Consider the following 19087-nt stretch of genomic DNA (forward strand, 5'->3'; position numbering starts at 1 on the left):
CACGGCTTTAAAAAAACAAAACAGCATTTGGCAACAACTGCTGACAAGCTCATCTAGAATAAAGACACTCAGGTCATTTCACTCTGTGGAGCTTCACAGAGAGCTAAGGCAAGACAGGAGCACTTGGCACAAAGAGTTCTCTCAGTCTGGGAAAAAGTGAAGCTAAAAGAAAAGAGAGTAAGTGTGAAAGGAAATGCAGCCTGCACAATGCTCTGTCCCTGGGGGCTCTCTTGTAAAACTTCACCCCCCAAAAATAGAGCTTCTCCCTGAACAATATTACCTTTGCAAACATTGTCACGTTTGTTCATCGGGCTGCTGAGGCTCTTCAAGGCAACCGTGCACTAATTGTTAAGGAATGTGTTAAAGCACTTTTCTCAACTTCTGATTTCCTTAGTGACAAATAGTTACTAAGAAAGGGAGGGAGAACAACTCAGGAGCATCTGATTCTGATTTGCTTTGGTTATGAGACACCAGGAAATCTTCTCCACTGAAGTGACACCACCTCGATGCTGTGCGCAAGAGACAGCTGGTCTCACAAAGACCCCTGGGTCCCAACAGACATGATGCCCACAGCAAGTGAGCCCAGTCCTTGTGTCCCCAAAAGGCCCTTGCTGTGACCTGAGCCCTGCACAGCCCTACCTTGCTGGCTGCCCCAGCCAAGGGGACAAAACCCTTGTCAAGCATCCCATGGGTTGGCAGTGCCTGCCACCTCTGGGCACACACACGACAGCACCAGGGGAACCCTTCAGCCACCCATGACTGTGTAATCATTGGTGTTGACCCACAGCCTGTCACTGTCAACACAACTGCTAACAGTAAAGCCATCTAACGTTTTCCTTTTTTTGTCCTTATTCTTGAAGCCCCACAACATGGCACAGCCTGATCATTGTGGTGTCTCCAGATGGAGTTTTGAGAGTGTTAAGACCCATTGTACTGGTGTCACTGCTTTGTGATACTGATCTTTACCAAATTTCGTAATGTTTATCCATCTTTGTTGATCCAAGACTGGCATGGAACAAGAGGAGCATATAAGGGGGGGAGATGGGCTGCACCAGACCAGTCCTGGTCAAAGATGGCCAAGCTCACTCTGCTGACTGGTAAGTCCTGCTTCAAAACGTAGTTCTCTGCCTTTACAGAGTGTTTGTGGCTCTTTCACTGCTATACTGGGTGCTTATGCAGGGGGTTCCTGGGGATTAGATATGTTGCACTGTCTTTTCTCCTAAAGGAAAAGATAGAGCAGTTACATTCAGAAGGATCAGTTGTTCAGTGTCTTTGCTGTATTTTAACCTGCAATAATTTGGTGAATGCTGCCCAGTTCCAGATACACAATCAGCTGACCCAAACTTGAGAATACACAGATTCTTGAATGGTTTTAATAAAGCACAGTGATCCTGAGATAAGTTTATCCTGGGTTCAGTGCAGTCCTGCACAAGACCTTTGTACTTCTAAGTACAAACACTAAAACTTTTGTTCATTAACTTTTTTCTTTAAAGGTCTGGTTGGTTTGGGACTGCTCAATGTTTGCCTGTGTATGACAGTCCAAAGCACCTAAAGCCCTGCTGCATTTCCATCACTGTCTGCTCCTCAAAAGGACTTTCTTTCTGAAAAAAATATTCAGGATAAATCTATTTGAGGACTAAAATCTGCCAAAAGTTTACAGACCCGTGCAGAGCCAGAGCTCTGCTGCTTTGACATGTGTGTGTCTTGTCTAGAAAGAAACACTGGGATGCTCTTGCTCCTTCCACAAAGCCTTTATTGCTCCATGGTTTCTTTTCCAGGGAGTATCTGAGGCATTTTCCCTCTTGTTTAAAAGCAGAATACTCCTGCTGACACTTTTGAGTCACCACTTGTATGAGGGGAAGGGCAGAAGTGCCTGAGCAGCAGGAGAGATCACTCCAACTCATTTCTCTGACTGAGCAGATGCTTTTTAAGTCACCTTTTGTTGGGAGAGGTGGAAAAACGGTTTTGTGATTCTGCCTTTAGGCTGCTGCCATGTGGCTTGAGGGACCCTTGTTGCTCAGGCCGTGTAGGGGACTCTTTAAAGGAGGAAGGCTGACGTTGGATAAGAGACTCAGAACCACCCACACCCATGAGTTGAAGGGTGCTAGAGGTTCCCAGACTGACTCATCTCCTGAAAAAAAAGTAGGAAAGAAAGAAAGAAATCCTTTCTTTTCCTTGGTGAGCCCCTTCCCTGGGGGACAACCAACCCTCCTTCACTTTCTCTGAGATCCTTACCCTGCAGGAAAGCACTGCCCAGTCATTTCTCATCAGACCTAGTTATGATACTCTGCCTGAATTTACTAGTACCTCTTCAATGCAATTCAAACCTACTCTATCTCCCCCGTTTCCCTGCAGGCACTGCCAATGTGCTGACATGTTACTTCACCAACTGGGCCCAGTACAGGCCTGGCCTGGGAAAGTTCATGCCTGAAAACATTGACCCCTTCCTGTGCAACCACCTGATCTACGCCTTTGCTAACATGAACAACAACGAGATCACAACTTACGAATGGAACGACGAGACCCTCTACAAATCCTTCAATGGCCTGAAGAACCAGTACGTACCGAGAGAAAAGGGCAGCCCCTGGTCTCCCTTCCTGTTACTCAGCAGCTGTTCTCTGCATGATGGAAGCACAAGCCAAGGTTGAGGGATGCCAGGGAGGAGAAGCAGACAAGGATGGAGAGGGCAAGGCAGGTTGACAGCACTGGTCCCTAGAGGATGGTGACAGTGACTCAAGGTGCTGTGGTGTTGCTCTTCAGGTAGCACACAAAGACATCATAGTCTACAGAGGCAGCTACACTAGACATTTCCAAGAAAAGCCAGGGCACTTTGCTTTACATTGGCTTTCTGTACAACATTAGAAATAGTTAGGACTAAACCTTTCCTTGTAGTGAGACATAATCCTGTTCCTCCCTTTTCAGGAATGGAAAACTGAAGACCCTCCTGGCAATTGGAGGATGGAACTTTGGGACAGCCAAGTAAGTTAAAATCATCTCCTTCCCATAACTGCACTATGGAAAAGGGAGAGCGGGATGGGGACTACCACCAGCTAAACCCCAACTCTCTCCTACTCTGCTTCTGTAGGTTCTCCACAATGGTTTCCACTCCTCAGAACCGCCAGACCTTCATCAATTCTGTCATCAAATTCCTGCGCCAATATCAATTTGATGGTCTGGACCTTGACTGGGAATACCCCGGGTCCAGAGGCAGCCCACCCCAGGACAAGACTCTCTTCACTGTCCTGGTTAAGGTGGGTTGAAACGAAAGGGTTTGGTCAAGCTCTCTGCTCTGCACAGCTCTGGCTGCAAAGCCTCAGCCCGGAGAATCCACACTGAGACCTGTGTCTTGGCATCCCTCAGGAAATGGTGGCAGCCTTTGAGCAAGAAGCCCAACAGACCAACTGGCCCCGTCTCATGCTCACCGCTGCTGTTGGTGCAGGACGTCCCACCATTGATGCTGGCTACGAGATTGCTGAGCTTGGAAAGTGAGTAGCCAACACTCAGGTGTCATTTCTGTGACTTCGGAGGTCTTCCTTCCTGTGCGTAAAGAAAAAGAGACCAGCCTCACTGCATGTGGGGTCCCTACTCACTAGAGGGACAGCCAGCTCTTGGTGACTAAGTAGGTGAGGTGATGTGTGCAATGTTCTTCACAGGTACTTGGACTACATCCATGTGATGACTTATGACTTCCATGGCTCCTGGGATGGACGCACTGGGGAGAACAGCCCTCTGTATGAAGGCCCATCTGACACTGGTGACCTTGTCTACTTCAATGTTGTAAGCATATTCTCCAAGACTGTATCACAGATGATGATCATGACACTAGTGAACAGAGTCTTCCCCTGTCTACAGATGCTAGCACAGAGTTTATTTATGCTGGGTTTTTTTACAGGATTATGCCATGAACTATTGGAAGAATAATGGTGCCCCAGCTGAGAAGCTCCTTGTTGGATTCCCAACCTATGGACACAACTTCATCCTCCAAAACCAATCCAACACTGCTGTGGGGGCACCAACAACAGGACCTGGGCCAGCTGGACCTTACACTAGGCAGGCTGGATTCTTGGCTTACTACGAGGTATGTGTGCTAGCACCCCAAGAACACAAACACCCTCCAAACTTGCTAGCAAGGAATTTTTCAGCTGTGGAATCTTCCAGCTGCCTTTTTATTTTTTGTAGGATAATTGCTGACTTCTCCCTCTCTGCCATTTTTTCCTAGATCTGCTCATTCCTGGACTCTGGAGCCACCCAGGCTTGGGATGACCCCCAGGATGTCCCCTATGCCTACAAGGGCAATGAATGGGTTGGCTATGACAACATCAAGAGCTTCAACATCAAGGTATGCTGTGATGTGTGGCTGAGCCAACAGTGAGGCAGCAGCCTTCTGCAGTGGCAGGACCTGGGACTAATTTGAATTCTTCCCTGGCACTGAAAAGGTTGACTGGCTGAAGAAGAACAATTTTGGAGGTGCCATGGTTTGGGCCCTTGATATGGATGACTTCACTGGCACTTTCTGCAAGGAAGGTAGATATCCCCTGATCACTGCCCTGAAGGAGGGTCTTGGTCTGCAAAATGATGGTGAGTAACTTGAGTAGCCTGTGCTTCTTGCAGGTGGTTCCCTAGCTCACTGCTGATGCAGGGCTTCATAGACCCACAGTCCTTTATCTCTGGGAGCCTTGGTGGATAAAGACTCTCTGTGGAACCCACAGATAGATATTGCCCTGGAGAGATTCCTTCACTGCACATCCCCAGGGCAAAAAGAGTGAAATGTTGGGTTGGATCTGGGTCTAGATGTTTCAAGCCCTGGTGTGAGCCACACCAGTCTTTGGGGGAGCCCACTTTAATACCTGTCCCCACCACTAAGGGGTGTATGGAGGGAGGGAAGGGCTGGGAGATTGTCAACACCAAATTAAGCCCCTTCCTGCTTTTCTTTCAGACTGTGTGTCCCCAACTCAGCCCAACCCTCCCATCACTGAAGCTCCAGGTGGCACTCCTGGGGGCTCTGGTGGAAGTGGCTTCTGTGCTGGGAAGGCTGATGGTCTCTATCCTGACCCAACCAACAACGCAAACTTCTACAACTGTGCTAATGGTGTAAGCGTTGTCCAGAGCTGCCAGGAGGGCCTTGTCTTTGATACCAGCTGCTCCTGCTGCAACTGGCCATGAAGATATCAATGCCCTTCTAGCAAACAGATCACTCTGATCGAATTGCTTGAAATAAGAATTAGTAAATAAATGTGCTGCAAAAGCAACAATCCTCGTTTCAGCTCCTGTCAATCATCATGTTTTGCTACTCACTGATTCTTACACTGGTGCTCAGGGAAGGATCTGAATTCACAAGCTGCACTTAATTCCAGTATCACATTTTCCAGGGGATTCTTGCTGCCCTACCATGAGCCAGGCACAGGGTAAAAGCCAGAGAGCAGACAATGGGGCAGAGCAGGCTGGGTCACAAGAGATCACAAAGAAGGGTCATGACAGCACAGCCTACAGGCTGCTTCCCAAAGACCTCTCCCTTTGTACAGGAAATCTAGAAGTCTAATGAACTTTAAAGGCAGGTCAGTGGCTTCAGTGCCAGCAGGTGATTCGGGCAACTCTGGGGGTGTTTTCCAGGCTCCCATTCAACAAAGTCTGAGTAACTTACTGGAAATTCACTTCACATCATCTTCATTAACAGGAATTAATCAACTTCTCAGGGCAGAGTAACTGGCCATGGGCCCACTGTGTCTCACTGCTGCATTTGCAGTAGCTCTGAATCTGCAGCCAGAATTGTGTGGGTTATAAATGTCATTTTCAGTACCTGCAACTGCTTTTTAGAAATTCTCATCCAAATAAGAAAAACATACATCCTATAAGTAACAAAACAAGACATATGACCTAAAACAGATAACATTGCTTTTTTTAAAAAAGTAGCCTGACAAGCCCACATAGAACAAAAAAAGGTAATTTCTCCCTATGGAGTTTAAGAGAAAGCCACAGCAAGACATGAACCCTTGGCATCACAGATATCTCCCAGTTCAAGAGACAAACAGCTGACAAAGAAGAGGAGGGAAGAAGTGTGGCAGGAAATGCAGCCTGCACAATGCTCTGCCCTGGGCTCTCTCACAGAGCTTGGCCTCCAACAAGCAATGCTTCTCTCTGAAGAAAAGCAGCTTGGCAAGTGGAGAGACAGCTGGTCTCACAAAGCCCCCTGGGTCCCAACTGACATGTTGCCCACAGCAAGTGAGCCCAGTCCTTGTGTCCCCAAAGGCCCTTGCTGTGACCTGAGCCCTGCCCAGCCCTGCCTTGCTGGCTGCCCCAGCCAAGGGGACAAAACCCTCGTCAAGCACTCCTGGGTTGGCAGTGCCTGCCACCTCTGGGCACACACACGACAGCACCAGGGGAACAATTCACCCTTTGTAAGGGCCACCCCGAGGCCCATTGTAACGGTATCGATTTTTGATACTGATCTTTACCAGGTTTTGCAATGTTTGTCCACTTCTGTTGATACAAGTCTGGCAGGAAACAAGAGAAGTGTATATAAGCATAACCAGGCTGCCTGTGACTCCTCCAAAGCAAAGATGGCCAAGCTCATTTTGCTTACTGGTAAGTCTTGCTTCAGAACTTCATTCTCTGCCTTTCTGATGAGATCTGGGGAAGTTTTGCCATATTGGGTGGTGACACAGAGCTTTTCTGGAGGTCAAGGAAGCAAAAAGATATAGTAATTACTTGCAAGAGGTACAGATAAATTTTCTAGTATTACTTGCGTTGATATTTTATGCTTTGCTAGTTGAAATTGAAAAGGTCTTTTTTATTACAAAACCCCTAAAAAGCAAAATACTGCAATGGGAACTTATATTTTTCCTGTTTCTATATCAAATTCTGCCTTGTATTGTTTTATTTTCTTGAAAAAACACAATAGTCTGGTTTCTTGAGCACTGGTTAGTTGAGTGTTTGTATAGAAGCAATTACAACCTCAAGCAAATTCAGATCAGGCTTTAGATGAAACATAACTTCTTTGTCTCAGCCTGCACTCCCCTCAGAGACTCTGACCTAGGGTACAGGTTATATTGAGTTAAGTCCAGTCATGCATGAGAGCTTTGTATTGCTCAACTCCAAGACTAATCTCACACTTCTTCCCTGAAAGGTCTGCTCCTGCTGCTCAACATCCAGATAGGTAGGTGCTTTCTCCCTCTCAAACAACCCCACCAAACCCTTCTCAGGGAGGGAGGGGAGGGCTGAAGCTGCCAACACAAAAATAAGCCCCTTCCCTGCTTTTTTTTCAGATTGTGCACCTTCCAGACGGCTTTCAGGGAAGCTTTCTGCTACAACCAGACCTCCAACCACTACAACTGCTCCTCCAACCACAACCATTTCTAGCACTTTTCCTATCTGTGACACACATGGGCCTACAACAGAAGCCACAACCACCACAGTGTTGACTACTCTTGCTGACTTCTGTGCTGGGAAGGCCAATGGTGTCTATGCAGATCCAACCAACAAGAGGAACTTCTACAAGTGCAGTGATGGTGAAAGCCACCTGCAGACCTGCAAGGAGGGCCAGGTCTTTGATACCAGCTGCTCCTGCTGCAAATCACCATGAAGCTACCAATGCTCTTCCAGCAAAGAGACCCTCTGATCTAACTGCTTGAAAATGAATTATTAAATAAATGTATGAGCTGCAAATGCAACAACTCTTGTTGTTTCCACTCCTCTTGCTTTTAATATTTTGATGCTCCCTGATTCTCTCATGATACTCACTCTTGTGCTCAGGGAAGGGGCTGAATCCACAAGCTGGACTTAATTTCAGGATGGCATTTTTCATTTTACCTTGGCAGTCAGGCTCAGAGAAAAGCCAGAGAGCAGAAAATGGGGTAGATCAGGCTGTGTCAGAAGAGGGATCAAAGAGAGGGGCTGTGACAGCACAAACTATACTCTGCAACCCCAGCATCTCCTTGGCTGACTTAAGAGTATGAAAAAAACAGTTCTTTTGAGTCGGAGCCAGCACATCACATTCCACAGGGACATTATTAACCCCCTTGTTTTCCCTGCACGCTGAGGCACTGCCATTGCCACCTTTCCCTCCAGCACCCTCTGCTCTGTGTCCATAGCAACTGGAGTACACACACATCCTGAGGTCTGGCAGGGCAGCATGGCAACACGGCAGCTGAGAGGTGAGCCACAAGAGGTTCCTGCACCCACCAGGGTTGTGGGTACTGGGGCTTCCCTTCTTGCACAGCTCCCTTGAGACATGGGGCTTCCCCAGAAACCTTCCCCTTGCTGGGCTGCTCCTTACTCAGGCTGGGGACAAAGAAGCCTTTGTGGAAGGAGAGAACAGGCATCCTAAGGGCTGACCCTCCCTAACCTCCCCCCCCAATATCCAGAGTCAGGGGAAATTCCCACCTGGGAGATAATGGGACTGTTAGCCACAGGCAGAGAGCAGCAGACACCTAAGGAGGGTAAAAAGCAGCAAGTGGTCACCTCCACATGGATTTATCACTCTGGTGGCATTTCTCTCTCCTGGTCTCACAGATATGCAGAAGAAGATCTCATTTGGGTCATGTCAAGAGCGGAAAATATTCCCTTTCCACCAGCCCTCAGACAGGCTGGGGATCCAGCTGGTAGCCATCAGGGGTAACCCTTTGCTTGGACCAGGCTGTTACCTGAGTGAAAAGGTAAGTTGTTCAGTTTCTGTGCTCAGCTTTTCCTTCACAGAAGATACAGGAGCAATAGGACCATGGCCAGCCAGACATGGAGTCCCTCCACCTGCCCTGCAAACCCATTCTACAATGTCTCCACGTATTCCTAGAAAAATAAATTCCCTTTCCAAATGTACCTGATAAAGCTCCAGCTGCCCTAAAGCTCTATGTTATTGAGAAATTAGAGGAATCAATAGGAACAGTGTCTGCTGTTGATGTACTTCTGCCCTTCCCCTGATGCAAATGGTGTATTAAAAATGTCAGTAATGACACTTCTGCTTTTGAATGACAGAGAGGCAGCCTCAAATACATTTTGGAAAACAAACCACTAAGCAAGAAAGGCTATGTCATAGGAGCAAGAACAGCCCAGCGTTCCACGCTACAGCCACAGGTAAGAAAAGCACCTTTAGAGCAGCAGAGCTGCAGCTTTGCAAGGAACTGCAGGCTGTTCTCACCACAGGCTACCAATTTTTTATTACATTTGCTGGGGGCTGCCCCCAACTTAATATATAGAGTAGCTACAGATCTCCTTATACAGTCTAGTGGGAACTATGAGCTCTGGCAACACATGCATTTGTATATACACATTCCTTTGTATCACAGGCACACACATTAATGAACAGACTGAGGCAAAATCAGAGAGCTCAGCTATACCAACTGAGCAAACACACTGTTTTCTGGTCCATCTTCTCTAAAATAACAGTATTATCAGGCGTAGCAACACAGGACACACTGGATAAGGAGTAAGGGGTGCATAATTGATTTAGAGTCATAGAATATGCTGAGTTGGAAGGGACTCATCAGGATCATCAAGTCCAACTCCTGTCCCTGAGTAGGGCACCCTAAGAATCACACCATCTGCCTGAGAGCATTATAGAAACACTTCTTGAACTTGGGCAGGCTTGGTGCTGTGACCACTTCCCTGGGGAGCTTGTTCCAGTGCTCAACCACCCTCTGGGTGAAAAACCTTTTCCTGATATACAACCTAAACCTCCCCTGACCCAGCTTCCTGCCATTTCCCTGAGCCCTGTCACTTGTCACAGGAGTGAAGAGATCAGGACCTGCCCCATCTCTTGCCTCCTGAGGAAGCCACAGACTGCAATGTGACCCCACAGCCTCCTCTTCTCCAAGCTGAACCATCCAAGTGACCTCAGCTGCTCCTCCTAAGTCATCCCATCCAGACCCTTCACCCCACTCGTGGCTCTCTTGCTCTAATTTTTTTATGTCACCAGAGTAGCCAAAGCATGAACAGCAGGTCCATAGTGCCCAGCTGGCTAGTGATCAGAGCATGTAGGAATGATTTGCAGAGCAAACTCTTCCCTACTAAAATTCTCTCTCTTGCAGACTGTGAGTCCTGGCCCAGCAATGTATCAGCCATCTTGGTCAAAAGAGAGGAAATGCCAGCCTGCCTATGCTCCATTTTCCCGTAAGACACCACGATTTCCAGATAAGCCTTCAGACAAAGAATTTTTCCCTGGGTAATGTAACTCATTTTCTTACACTTTCAATCATAAGCAGTAGTAGTAGCACAGAGAAATATAAAGAAGCAAATGGGAAATAGGTGACCAAGTTCTCAGCAATGCTTTTTTTCACCAAAAAAGCTCCCCTGCTTTAGTCTTTAACTTAGCATGATGCCTAAAATACCACAATAGACATTTCTCCCATGGATTAAGGTTGGGCTGGTAAATTCCTGTATTACAAACATCATACACCAGCTCCAGAAATTAGATATTTTGTGCCTGTTTTCTTTAGACCCGGAACTTACAAAGCAGAGAAGAAATTACCCAAAAAAGTCACTTGGCCAATGAAATTTGGGTCTCCAGACTGGTCTTTAGTGCCAACACCAGCACAGAGGATGTTCAAAATGGAGGTACAGAAGGTAAGAACAAGGATGAGGGGATGTTATTCTTTACTTAATGCTTCTGACAAAGGAAATTGGATTATTACTTCAACATATTTGCACTATGTTTTGTCATCTTTTCCTAAACGGCACTCTGGGTATGTGGCTGTACGAGCCTGAGGCACAAGATACAAAGTGATTACCTATCAGAAAATGCTGGTTTGCAAAAACAGTGACAGTTCCTAAAATAAAACAATTTCTATTAAGAAATTTGCTCTGAAAGTTGCCATCCACCCCGCGGGAGAACCAGAGCGCAGACTTCCCTGTGTAGCTTTGCTGAAAAGCAAACCTTTCTGGATGAAACCACAGGGCAACGTCCCCAACACCACCTGACACCTTCCTGTGCCTTCCCAAAGCAACTGTCATTGCTAATAGGTAACAGATAGCAGCTGTTTCTTTAGATGACCATGGACAGAGAATTCATGAAGCACCGGAACCGCCTGGCCTACCTGAGGTTGTTCTACAGCTGAGGAGCCAGGGCTGCCCCACCAGGCCTCTCCATCCCACAGGGCAGGCCTGCCTGCTGCTAGAGACACTCATCTGCACTATCCTGCCTCCTCAAATAAAACCACTAAGAAAGAAAGGGAATCTCTTGCCTCTAGTTGTGCTTACCTGTGCCTGCTGGGTGTCCAGGTGGCCCCAGGGCCTGCGCACAGCCCCTCTCAGCCCTGCCTCCCTCAGTGCCGCTGGCTCTCACCTCTCTTCAACATCCCCCTCTTCCCCACACGCAGGGGGTTTTAATCTCAAACTCCAGCCCTTTGCTGGCACCCGAGAGGAGCCAAATCAACACAGCTAGAGGGTGGCTTGGCTGCTGCCCCATCTCCTCAGCTCCAGGAGGGAACATCATCCTCCCCTCCTCAGCCACCACCTGCTCTCCCAGCCCCGACTCCGTCTCCTCAGCACCAGACGCTCCGGGGGGTTCAGCTGAGAAATGCGGGGGTGTGCAAGGCACCGGTGCCGTGCTGCCCTCAGGGGTGTTCAGAGAGGCCACCATGGCTCTGTGCACAGCCAGCAGCTGTATGAAAAGCAGCAGGCAGCAAATATCCTGGGGAAAAGGCCTGTGGTGGGGGACAGGGCAGAGCAGCCGGCCTGCAAGAGGTGTGTTGGCATTTTGCTCTTCTGTTGTGAGGGAGAAACTCTCATGCAAGGAACAAGCTCTGGCCACAAAAATATATTTAGTCTGAAACAGAAAGGTGCTGGTGTTCAGAATGAGTTGTTTCTGTCGTGTACAAGTTGGACCCTAGGGATTTCTAGACATGTTTACAAACCTTCACACAGGCTTAATCAGTCTGATCACAAGCTCGGTTCAACCTCAGGGGAAAACTAAAAGCAGGCAACATTAATTCTCAGTGTAACAACCAGTCACAATGCAGGCTTTTGAATTTGCTGGGACTGCTCTGCTGTTTCTGTAGCAAATTTCATCTCTAGCTCATTTTCAGCTAGAAAACCAAAACACATTCTTCCAGTTTCACACTTTTAGCCTTTGAGTGCTCTCATATAGACACAACAACAGCTGCTCATGATCTGGCTTTTCTAGGCACATTGGCCCCTTCCCTCCCAACCACAAGAGACTCTCCTTTGTTGCAGCTGTCAAAAAGGGATGTACTTGCTTATCCACAGATGCCCCTTTTGGTGCAGCCTTTTGAAGGAGGGGGTACAACTCACTGGAAATTGTACTGTCCTAAGACCTGGGGTTTGCAGCTCTTTAAGGCTTTGTCTTTGTTTTCATGCCTGAAACTAAATAATTCACCTCAATCCATCTTGGCTTTCTAATCAGGAGAAAAATACACGTGTAAGATGTAAAAGAAAGTAACCAGTAACTATGATTCTGCAGTCCTCCTCAACCACATGTTCCACCTGTGATTGGAGAAACCTTCTACTAAAGCTTTTGCAAAACTGATGGTATTTCAAAAGGCACTTTATCCTCACTGAACAGATTTCTAATGATCCAAAGTTTTTGTTGGAAACTTCCAAACCTTCTCAGATGTCAAGAAAGGGAGAGATGCAGAGGGAAGTACAAATCTTCCTACTGCTTGTAGACCCCACTGAAAACAGATTCAGGCACCATTCAAGTGCTTTCCGACTCCTGAAACTTTAAGAATTCAGCCAGTTTTTCTTGTAGGAGATAAAATTTATTATGAACATAGAAATTACTATTTTCATTCTACATTCTTCCCCTATCCAGCGAGGGATTTTCTAATTATGAAAAAAAGCTTAATCCAAGTAAAAAAAAGATATAAATTTTTATATATACATACATACACAATGTCTCTGTACATTTTTTTTATTCTGTACAACCAAGGCACCAGCAGAAGTGACAATGGCACATGCAGGACTTTGTTGCTGGAGATACTACTTCAAATGATTTGGCAGGAACACCTCTGTTCTCACTGAAACAATTACTGCTTTTTATCTTCCCTCTCCCTGGGTGATGGGGAAAGAGGGAGGCCTGGGAGGATTCCTTGACTAAAGGGAGGTGAAGATGTACACACATAACTCTCATCTCCCTGGTAACTGCAACAGACCTCTTGCACTCAGCTACTACTCTAGGAAACCACAAGCTGCCTGGCAGTCTGCAGCCAGCAGTCTTTGCTGCCTCTCCCAGCACCACATTTTCATCCAGAAAAGATGCTTGGGAGACTGGACAAAACCACAGAGCCTTTTATCAAAGAAGTTTAACCTGTATTTTCCCCAAGTAGAGGTTAATAAAATTAAACCAAAGCCCTCCAGAACCAGCTAACAATTACAATACTCCCATCGCCAGTCATTTTCACTGCTGGAATAAACTCTTCTGCTCTGGGGGAACAAAAGGGGTAAAAAAGAGCAACTTCTGTTGCCTGTATTTGAGAGTGGACAATATAAAAAAGTGCTGTCAATAGCACAGCCTCACAGACTGCAATCCATACAGCTTTATTCCATACACCGAAGTTTTCATCTTTCAAAACAGCCTGCAAAGGTGTGAACTCCCAAAGGAGCTCTGCTGTGTCAAACTAACAATAGAACTGACAAATTGCCTGAAGCAGCTGTTAAGTCTTGCTATTCATACTGCTAAAATGTGATCTCAAAGCAGAACAGGGTAAACACTACACTTAGTGCTTTTAAGTTACAAGTGCAGCTGCAGCCAGGAAAGCGAAATAAAATGCCCTCTTAGCTCTGTATTTACCCTTCGCTCTCTAACCAACACATCAGATGCCTTTAGTCTATAAAAGAAAAGTCTGTTTGCTTTTACCTGCCATGAATCCAAAGAAAGAAGCCTCCCTGGGATTTTTCTGTCTCTGTTAATACATGCTCCTTTAGACTGCAAGGCCAGGCAAGGTTGCTTGCAGGAGTGTCTTTTTTTCCTGGCCTGCCAGCCACGAACACATCATGTCTTTGTGTTCCCTGCTGGGAAGCACTGAGCAGCAAGACCCTTTGTGTCCCCATCTCTTCTAAGAATAAATCCTGCAGACAGTGAGAACAAACCAAAGCAAACCAGACAATTCTCAGCTATAACCCAGTGGCCTTCCAAGCTTTTAAGGCAATTGACCATCAACTATTCCAAGTCAGCAGGAGAGCAGAGGGGAAAGAGGGAGCACTGCGAACTGGGATGAGAAAGATTAGTCTTCTGCTTCCACGGCCCAGCTGGATTGCCTCTCCTGTCTTGCTCCATGCTTCTAACCCCCAGCAGAGGAGGAGATCCCCCCAGGTTTCTGTGCCCCCGAGGAGCCAACTGGCCACACCTCACTTCTTTCTGCGGATCTTGGGCTTTTTCACTGGCCGGAGGTAGGGATTGTCTATCACATTCTCGTCCCCGTTCCGACTGCCTGACAGGGAGCTGTTCTGCTGTAACACAGAAGCATTCTCCTTTTCAGGTCCTGAATCATCCTGCCACATGAAAACAAATGAACATAAAAACACAAGCAACTAAAGTTAAGTTAAACAAGGCTTGGAAGTTCAAACCACATCACCTATGGGCGTGCAGATAATCAACAGCCAAGGAAAACAGCAGCATACAAGGAGCTGCATTAAAGTGAGGACTCCTGACTTTTAACATAAAATCCCCTTCAGGAACAGTGGGGTTCTGGGACAATCCTCTACTCCCCAGACACTGAAATGAAGGTTGTACTGAAAGCTGATGATCCAAACTGACTTTGTGTTGCACCCCACAGAAAGTTGAAGAACCATGACCATGTTTATTTACACCTGGTAAAAGGCAACCCACTCTGCCTTTTCCCACCCACTCGGCCCAGCTGCAAGGAAGACAGGCAAAGAACCAGGTTTCATATGTTTCAGAAAGTTAGGCCCCAGAGACCTTGATCTCCCAGGCTGGGCGTACCGTGCTCATATGCAGGGGGAGGTTCTCAGTGTCTGTCTGGTCATCTTGCTCAGATGAATCTGTTTCCTCCATTTGCTGCATTTCCAGCTCGGAGGGAAGAAGAGCTGTCAGGTAGGGCACAGTGAAAGGCCTGGCAGCAATCACTAGGGGTGGGGAAAAGGACACAGTCAGGAAGCTGGGAGAAGGCTCCTCAACGCAGAGATGATGCAGCACAAAGCCAACCAGTTACTTAGGGACCAAACACTTCCACTGGTTCTGGTTTAAACACACACTTTTCCTGCTGGTCCCAAGGATCAGGCATGCAATATGTTGTCCTTAAGAGATGACAGTCTCTATTTTCTGAGGCCACTTTATGTTTCCAACCAAGGACACAGCATCATGCTAACATAAAAAGTCCATCCTGAAGTTCACAAATTATCTCACAGGCTGAAGCATCTGTGCTGCCATTGAACCCTGGGAAGGTGGGAATTCTCATCACTCCTTTGCAGACAGAGACAAGAGAAAAACACCACTGCCTACCACAAAAATGTAAGAGAAGAAATTACTTGTTTAAAGGTTACAGAAGGTCCTGGACAGTTCTGGGATGAGCTTTGAATTTATCACCTGTCAGCCAAGACCTTCACCACCAGCAGAAAACAGCAAGCCTTTGGTGAGGGTGGAAACCTACCATTTGGCTTTGAATCTGTTCTTCATCCCTGCTTTAAGCTGACAACTCCTCATTCCCCAGCCTTCCAGTGCCTCAGAAAGACAAACCCAACGTGATCCTTCAGGGCTCACCTCCTGGAGCAGCAAGAACTCTAACCCAGCGCCCACCCAGTTTGGCATCTGTCACTGACAGCACAGAGTGTCCCAGTTAACTCACGTGGGAATGTGCTAACATCATCTTTGAAGAGACTCTGGGTTTCTCCTGTCTTGGCCATGAACCGTGTCAGGGCTCTCTCCACATCCCGCCGCTGAGATGCCGCCTTTTCCCGCAGCACTTGGTAATCAGACACTGGCTCCCGGTACGTCTGTGGAGCAGGGAGGGGAAAAAATGGGAACATGGTTAGTGGATGTGACGCAAGCACTGACCATAAACATGCAGAGATTTTCAGGGAGCTACAGGTGCCAGCCAGCCAGAAATCCACAAACAACAAGCAATATATTAAACGAGGAGAAACAATGTTCTGGATAAATACCAAGGACTACAGTAGAAATATTTACACACCACTCCTGGTGTCTCTAGGTTCAGACAGAGCCCAAACGGCACAGAAGGCTTTTTTTTACTCACTGGTGTCTTGATGTAAGTGTGAGGATCTGGAAACTCAGGGAAATGGCCAGGAATGTGGGACGGATGGGGCTTGTTCTGCCCAGCTGTGAGGGCTTTGGGAGTCACGGGCTGGTTTGTCACAGGAGCTACAGTCAAAAAACAAACACACACACAAATCAGCCTGCTTCATCCTGCCAAGAGCTGGCTTAATCCATGACCCGTGCCTCCAGGCCCTATACAAAGGATAAAATACATCCCACAAGCAATATGTTCAGGTTGTGTTTGGCATCCCAAAAGGGAACAAGGATTACTTGCCCCTTCTCTTCCACACAGGAAGAATAAAACTGCCCTGAGGATTCTCATGTGCAGTGAGGAAAGGCAACTCATTTGGCAGAGGGTACCTTCCTCCACACAAGTCACTACAGGAATCCTTAACACAAACTGCACATCCAGGAGCACTGGGCAGCATCATCCATCAGAAAAGCAGGAGCTCTGGATGCCAGTGGGTGGGAATGCCAAATTATTTCCAGCCTCCATAAGAAGAGAAAGGATTTCCCACGTACGGGCAGTGATGACCATCCTCTGGGAGCGCTTAGCGTAGGCAGGAAGTGTTTCAACATTGAACCCTGAAATACAAAAGAGGAAATAGAAATCACACCAAGAGCTTATCCTGTCAAAAAATCCCTTCTGTTAAAGACTTCCCCTGAATTTTGCCAGGGGCTCCACATTAGATGAGAAAGAAAATCTTCATATATATTCACACTGGATCTGCAGCAGTGGCATCTGAAATATGGAGGACAGATTTTCCTACCAATGCAGCACACCCAAAATCTTCTGCAAAAGGGGCAGCTGGAGTTAGTGGGACCTACTAGTCCACTACTAGTCAACTCAGTAGTCAACCACTCACCCATTTCCACAAGAGTAACCACTATATCTGAGAGCGTAGGCTGCGTTCGGGCTGTATGTTCACAGTAGGACTTTGCACTCCTTCCAATTTCAGAAATATCTGGTGGGAGGGGAAAAAAAACAAACCACCACATCACTGCATATTTGATTCAGACAGAGACTAAATGTAAGCCCAGCTCTGACTTCAGAGACCTGAATTTTTTAGCAAATCTAGCCAGGAATGAAAAACACTTCACGGAATCCAGTGTCTTATAGTGTGCATATTTAGAATTAAAGCATGTGCAAAAATGCACTGGAGATCAAAGAGTCAGATGTTTTTCATGAATGCAAAAGGTAAATCTGCATCACAGGTGTGAAAAAAGACAAAACCTCTTGATTTCAGAATAAGAAGTCACCTGAGATCCCAGGTGCATCACCCAGAGGAGCAGGAACAGCTGCCAAAGGCTTCCACAGCCTCAACTAACCACATGTCTGGAACATTGTTATTTCTGTATTTATTCTGGCAGCATCTCAATACATGGAGCTTATTAGGATACCTACTAAGTATCTAATGAGTAATCACAGAGTAAGACAAACAAGTACATCTGAGTTTGGACAAACACCTCACAGAAATCTGTGGCTCCAGGGCTGTGCTCTAGCCTTCCACTCTTGCCAATATCATTGGCACAAGGTAATGAAAATGGGGAAAAACCAACACAAAAATGAAAGAGGGAAGGCCAGGGTAAAGAACAAAACGCCAGGGGCTGGGTGTGGCTGAGCAGGACACTCACAGCTCTGCAACATCTCGGTCAGGGTCTCCACTGCTGCCTTTTCAGCGCTCTCGAAGCCGGCCTCGGTGAGCAGGGAGCTGACCACGACCTGCAGGGTCCTCCTCCGCGCCAGGTAGTAGTTGTCGGCAGGGGTGCTGGCCTGCTTGCTGCCCGCCCGCTGCAGACACACCCAGCCCAGGGCTCAGGGACACTGAGCCACCATGTCACACCCACCCACCGTGTGTCACCAAACCGTGTCACCCAGCAGCAAGGCCAGAGCTCTGCTTGCCCGGGAGCAGGGACTGGGCAGGGCAATGGTGCTGATCTGTACCTGTACATCTACATGTGTACGTCTATACATATGTGCATACATAGACACATGCATGTATACACATAGAGACACACACATGCATGTATACACACAGAGACACACACACATCCATGTACACACACAGAGACACACCTACAAAGAGACACACACAGACACATCCATGTATACGCATAGAGAGACACAGCTACACACATCCACAGCCTCACACACCCAGACACCCACCCACCCACTCACAGACACAGACAACCTCACACAGACACCCACCCCCACACACCCACTCACACCCCGACAGACACAGACACATACACCCCACCCTATACCCACACCCACCCACACCCCCACCGGCAGACACACAGACACCCACACACCCACCCAGACAGACACACACAACCAGCACCCTCACACACCCAGACACAGACAGACACCCACCCAGCGACAGACACACACACCCCCCTGACACCAACACCCACCTACACCCCCACTGACAGACGCACAGACACACACACACAGACAGACACAGACACACACCCAGACACCCTCACACACCCAGACAACCACACACACACTGACAGGCACACCCCCACCGACAGACACACAGACACCCACATACCCACCTACCCAGACAGACACCCCCACAGACAACCTCACACACCCAGACAAACACACAGACACCCACCCACCGACAGACACACCCCCCCACAGACAACCTCAGACAGACATACAGAGAGACAGGAACACACACGTGTCACCCAGCACAGACGCCCTTTGCCCCGCGGCCCCTTTAAAAAACCCCCCCCCAGGGAAGCCCCGCCCCCTTGCTCCTCCTCCGGCCAATCCGCGCCGCAGAACCGGGCCCCACCCCCCTCCTGAGGCGCAGCCAATCAGCGCCTCCCCCCCCTCAGCCTCCGCCTCAAAAGGCCCGGGCGGGCCCGGGGGCCCCTCAGCGCTCTGGAGGTGCCGGC

The 19087-nt window shown here is 47.8% G+C and overlaps 3 protein-coding genes across 3 annotated transcripts; 2 read left to right on the forward strand and 1 right to left on the reverse strand.

Annotated features, from left to right (window-relative positions):
- Nucleotides 1-2360: 2360 nt before the first annotated feature.
- On the forward strand, nt 2361-5163 carry LOC104397132 (acidic mammalian chitinase-like). The gene is made up of 9 exons (XM_010007061.1): nt 2361-2557; nt 2923-2979; nt 3086-3251; nt 3361-3485; nt 3654-3777; nt 3893-4078; nt 4220-4339; nt 4437-4578; nt 4937-5163. The coding sequence occupies exons 1-9, from the start codon at nt 2424-2426 to the stop codon at nt 5161-5163; spliced, it is 1281 nt and encodes a 426-aa protein (XP_010005363.1). The 5' UTR covers nt 2361-2423.
- Nucleotides 5164-6557: 1394 nt separating this feature from the next.
- On the forward strand, nt 6558-11045 carry PIFO (primary cilia formation). The gene is made up of 7 exons (XM_010007102.1): nt 6558-6582; nt 7124-7153; nt 8509-8651; nt 8968-9066; nt 10020-10153; nt 10428-10554; nt 10977-11045. The coding sequence occupies exons 1-7, from the start codon at nt 6558-6560 to the stop codon at nt 11043-11045; spliced, it is 627 nt and encodes a 208-aa protein (XP_010005404.1).
- Nucleotides 11046-14295: 3250 nt separating this feature from the next.
- On the reverse strand, nt 14296-17982 carry TAF8 (TAF8 RNA polymerase II, TATA box binding protein (TBP)-associated factor, 43kDa). The gene is made up of 7 exons (XM_010007063.1): nt 17816-17982; nt 17047-17145; nt 16703-16765; nt 16161-16285; nt 15753-15900; nt 14891-15033; nt 14296-14439 (listed from the first exon to the last, which is right to left on the reverse strand). The coding sequence occupies exons 1-7, from the start codon at nt 17826-17828 to the stop codon at nt 14296-14298; spliced, it is 735 nt and encodes a 244-aa protein (XP_010005365.1). The 5' UTR covers nt 17829-17982.
- Between the last annotated feature and the right edge of the window lie 1105 nt (nt 17983-19087).

Source organism: Chaetura pelagica, unplaced genomic scaffold, assembly GCF_000747805.2.
Source record: "Chaetura pelagica isolate M959 unplaced genomic scaffold, ChaPel_1.0 scaffold757, whole genome shotgun sequence".
NCBI classification, from domain to species: Eukaryota; Metazoa; Chordata; class Aves; order Apodiformes; family Apodidae; genus Chaetura; species Chaetura pelagica.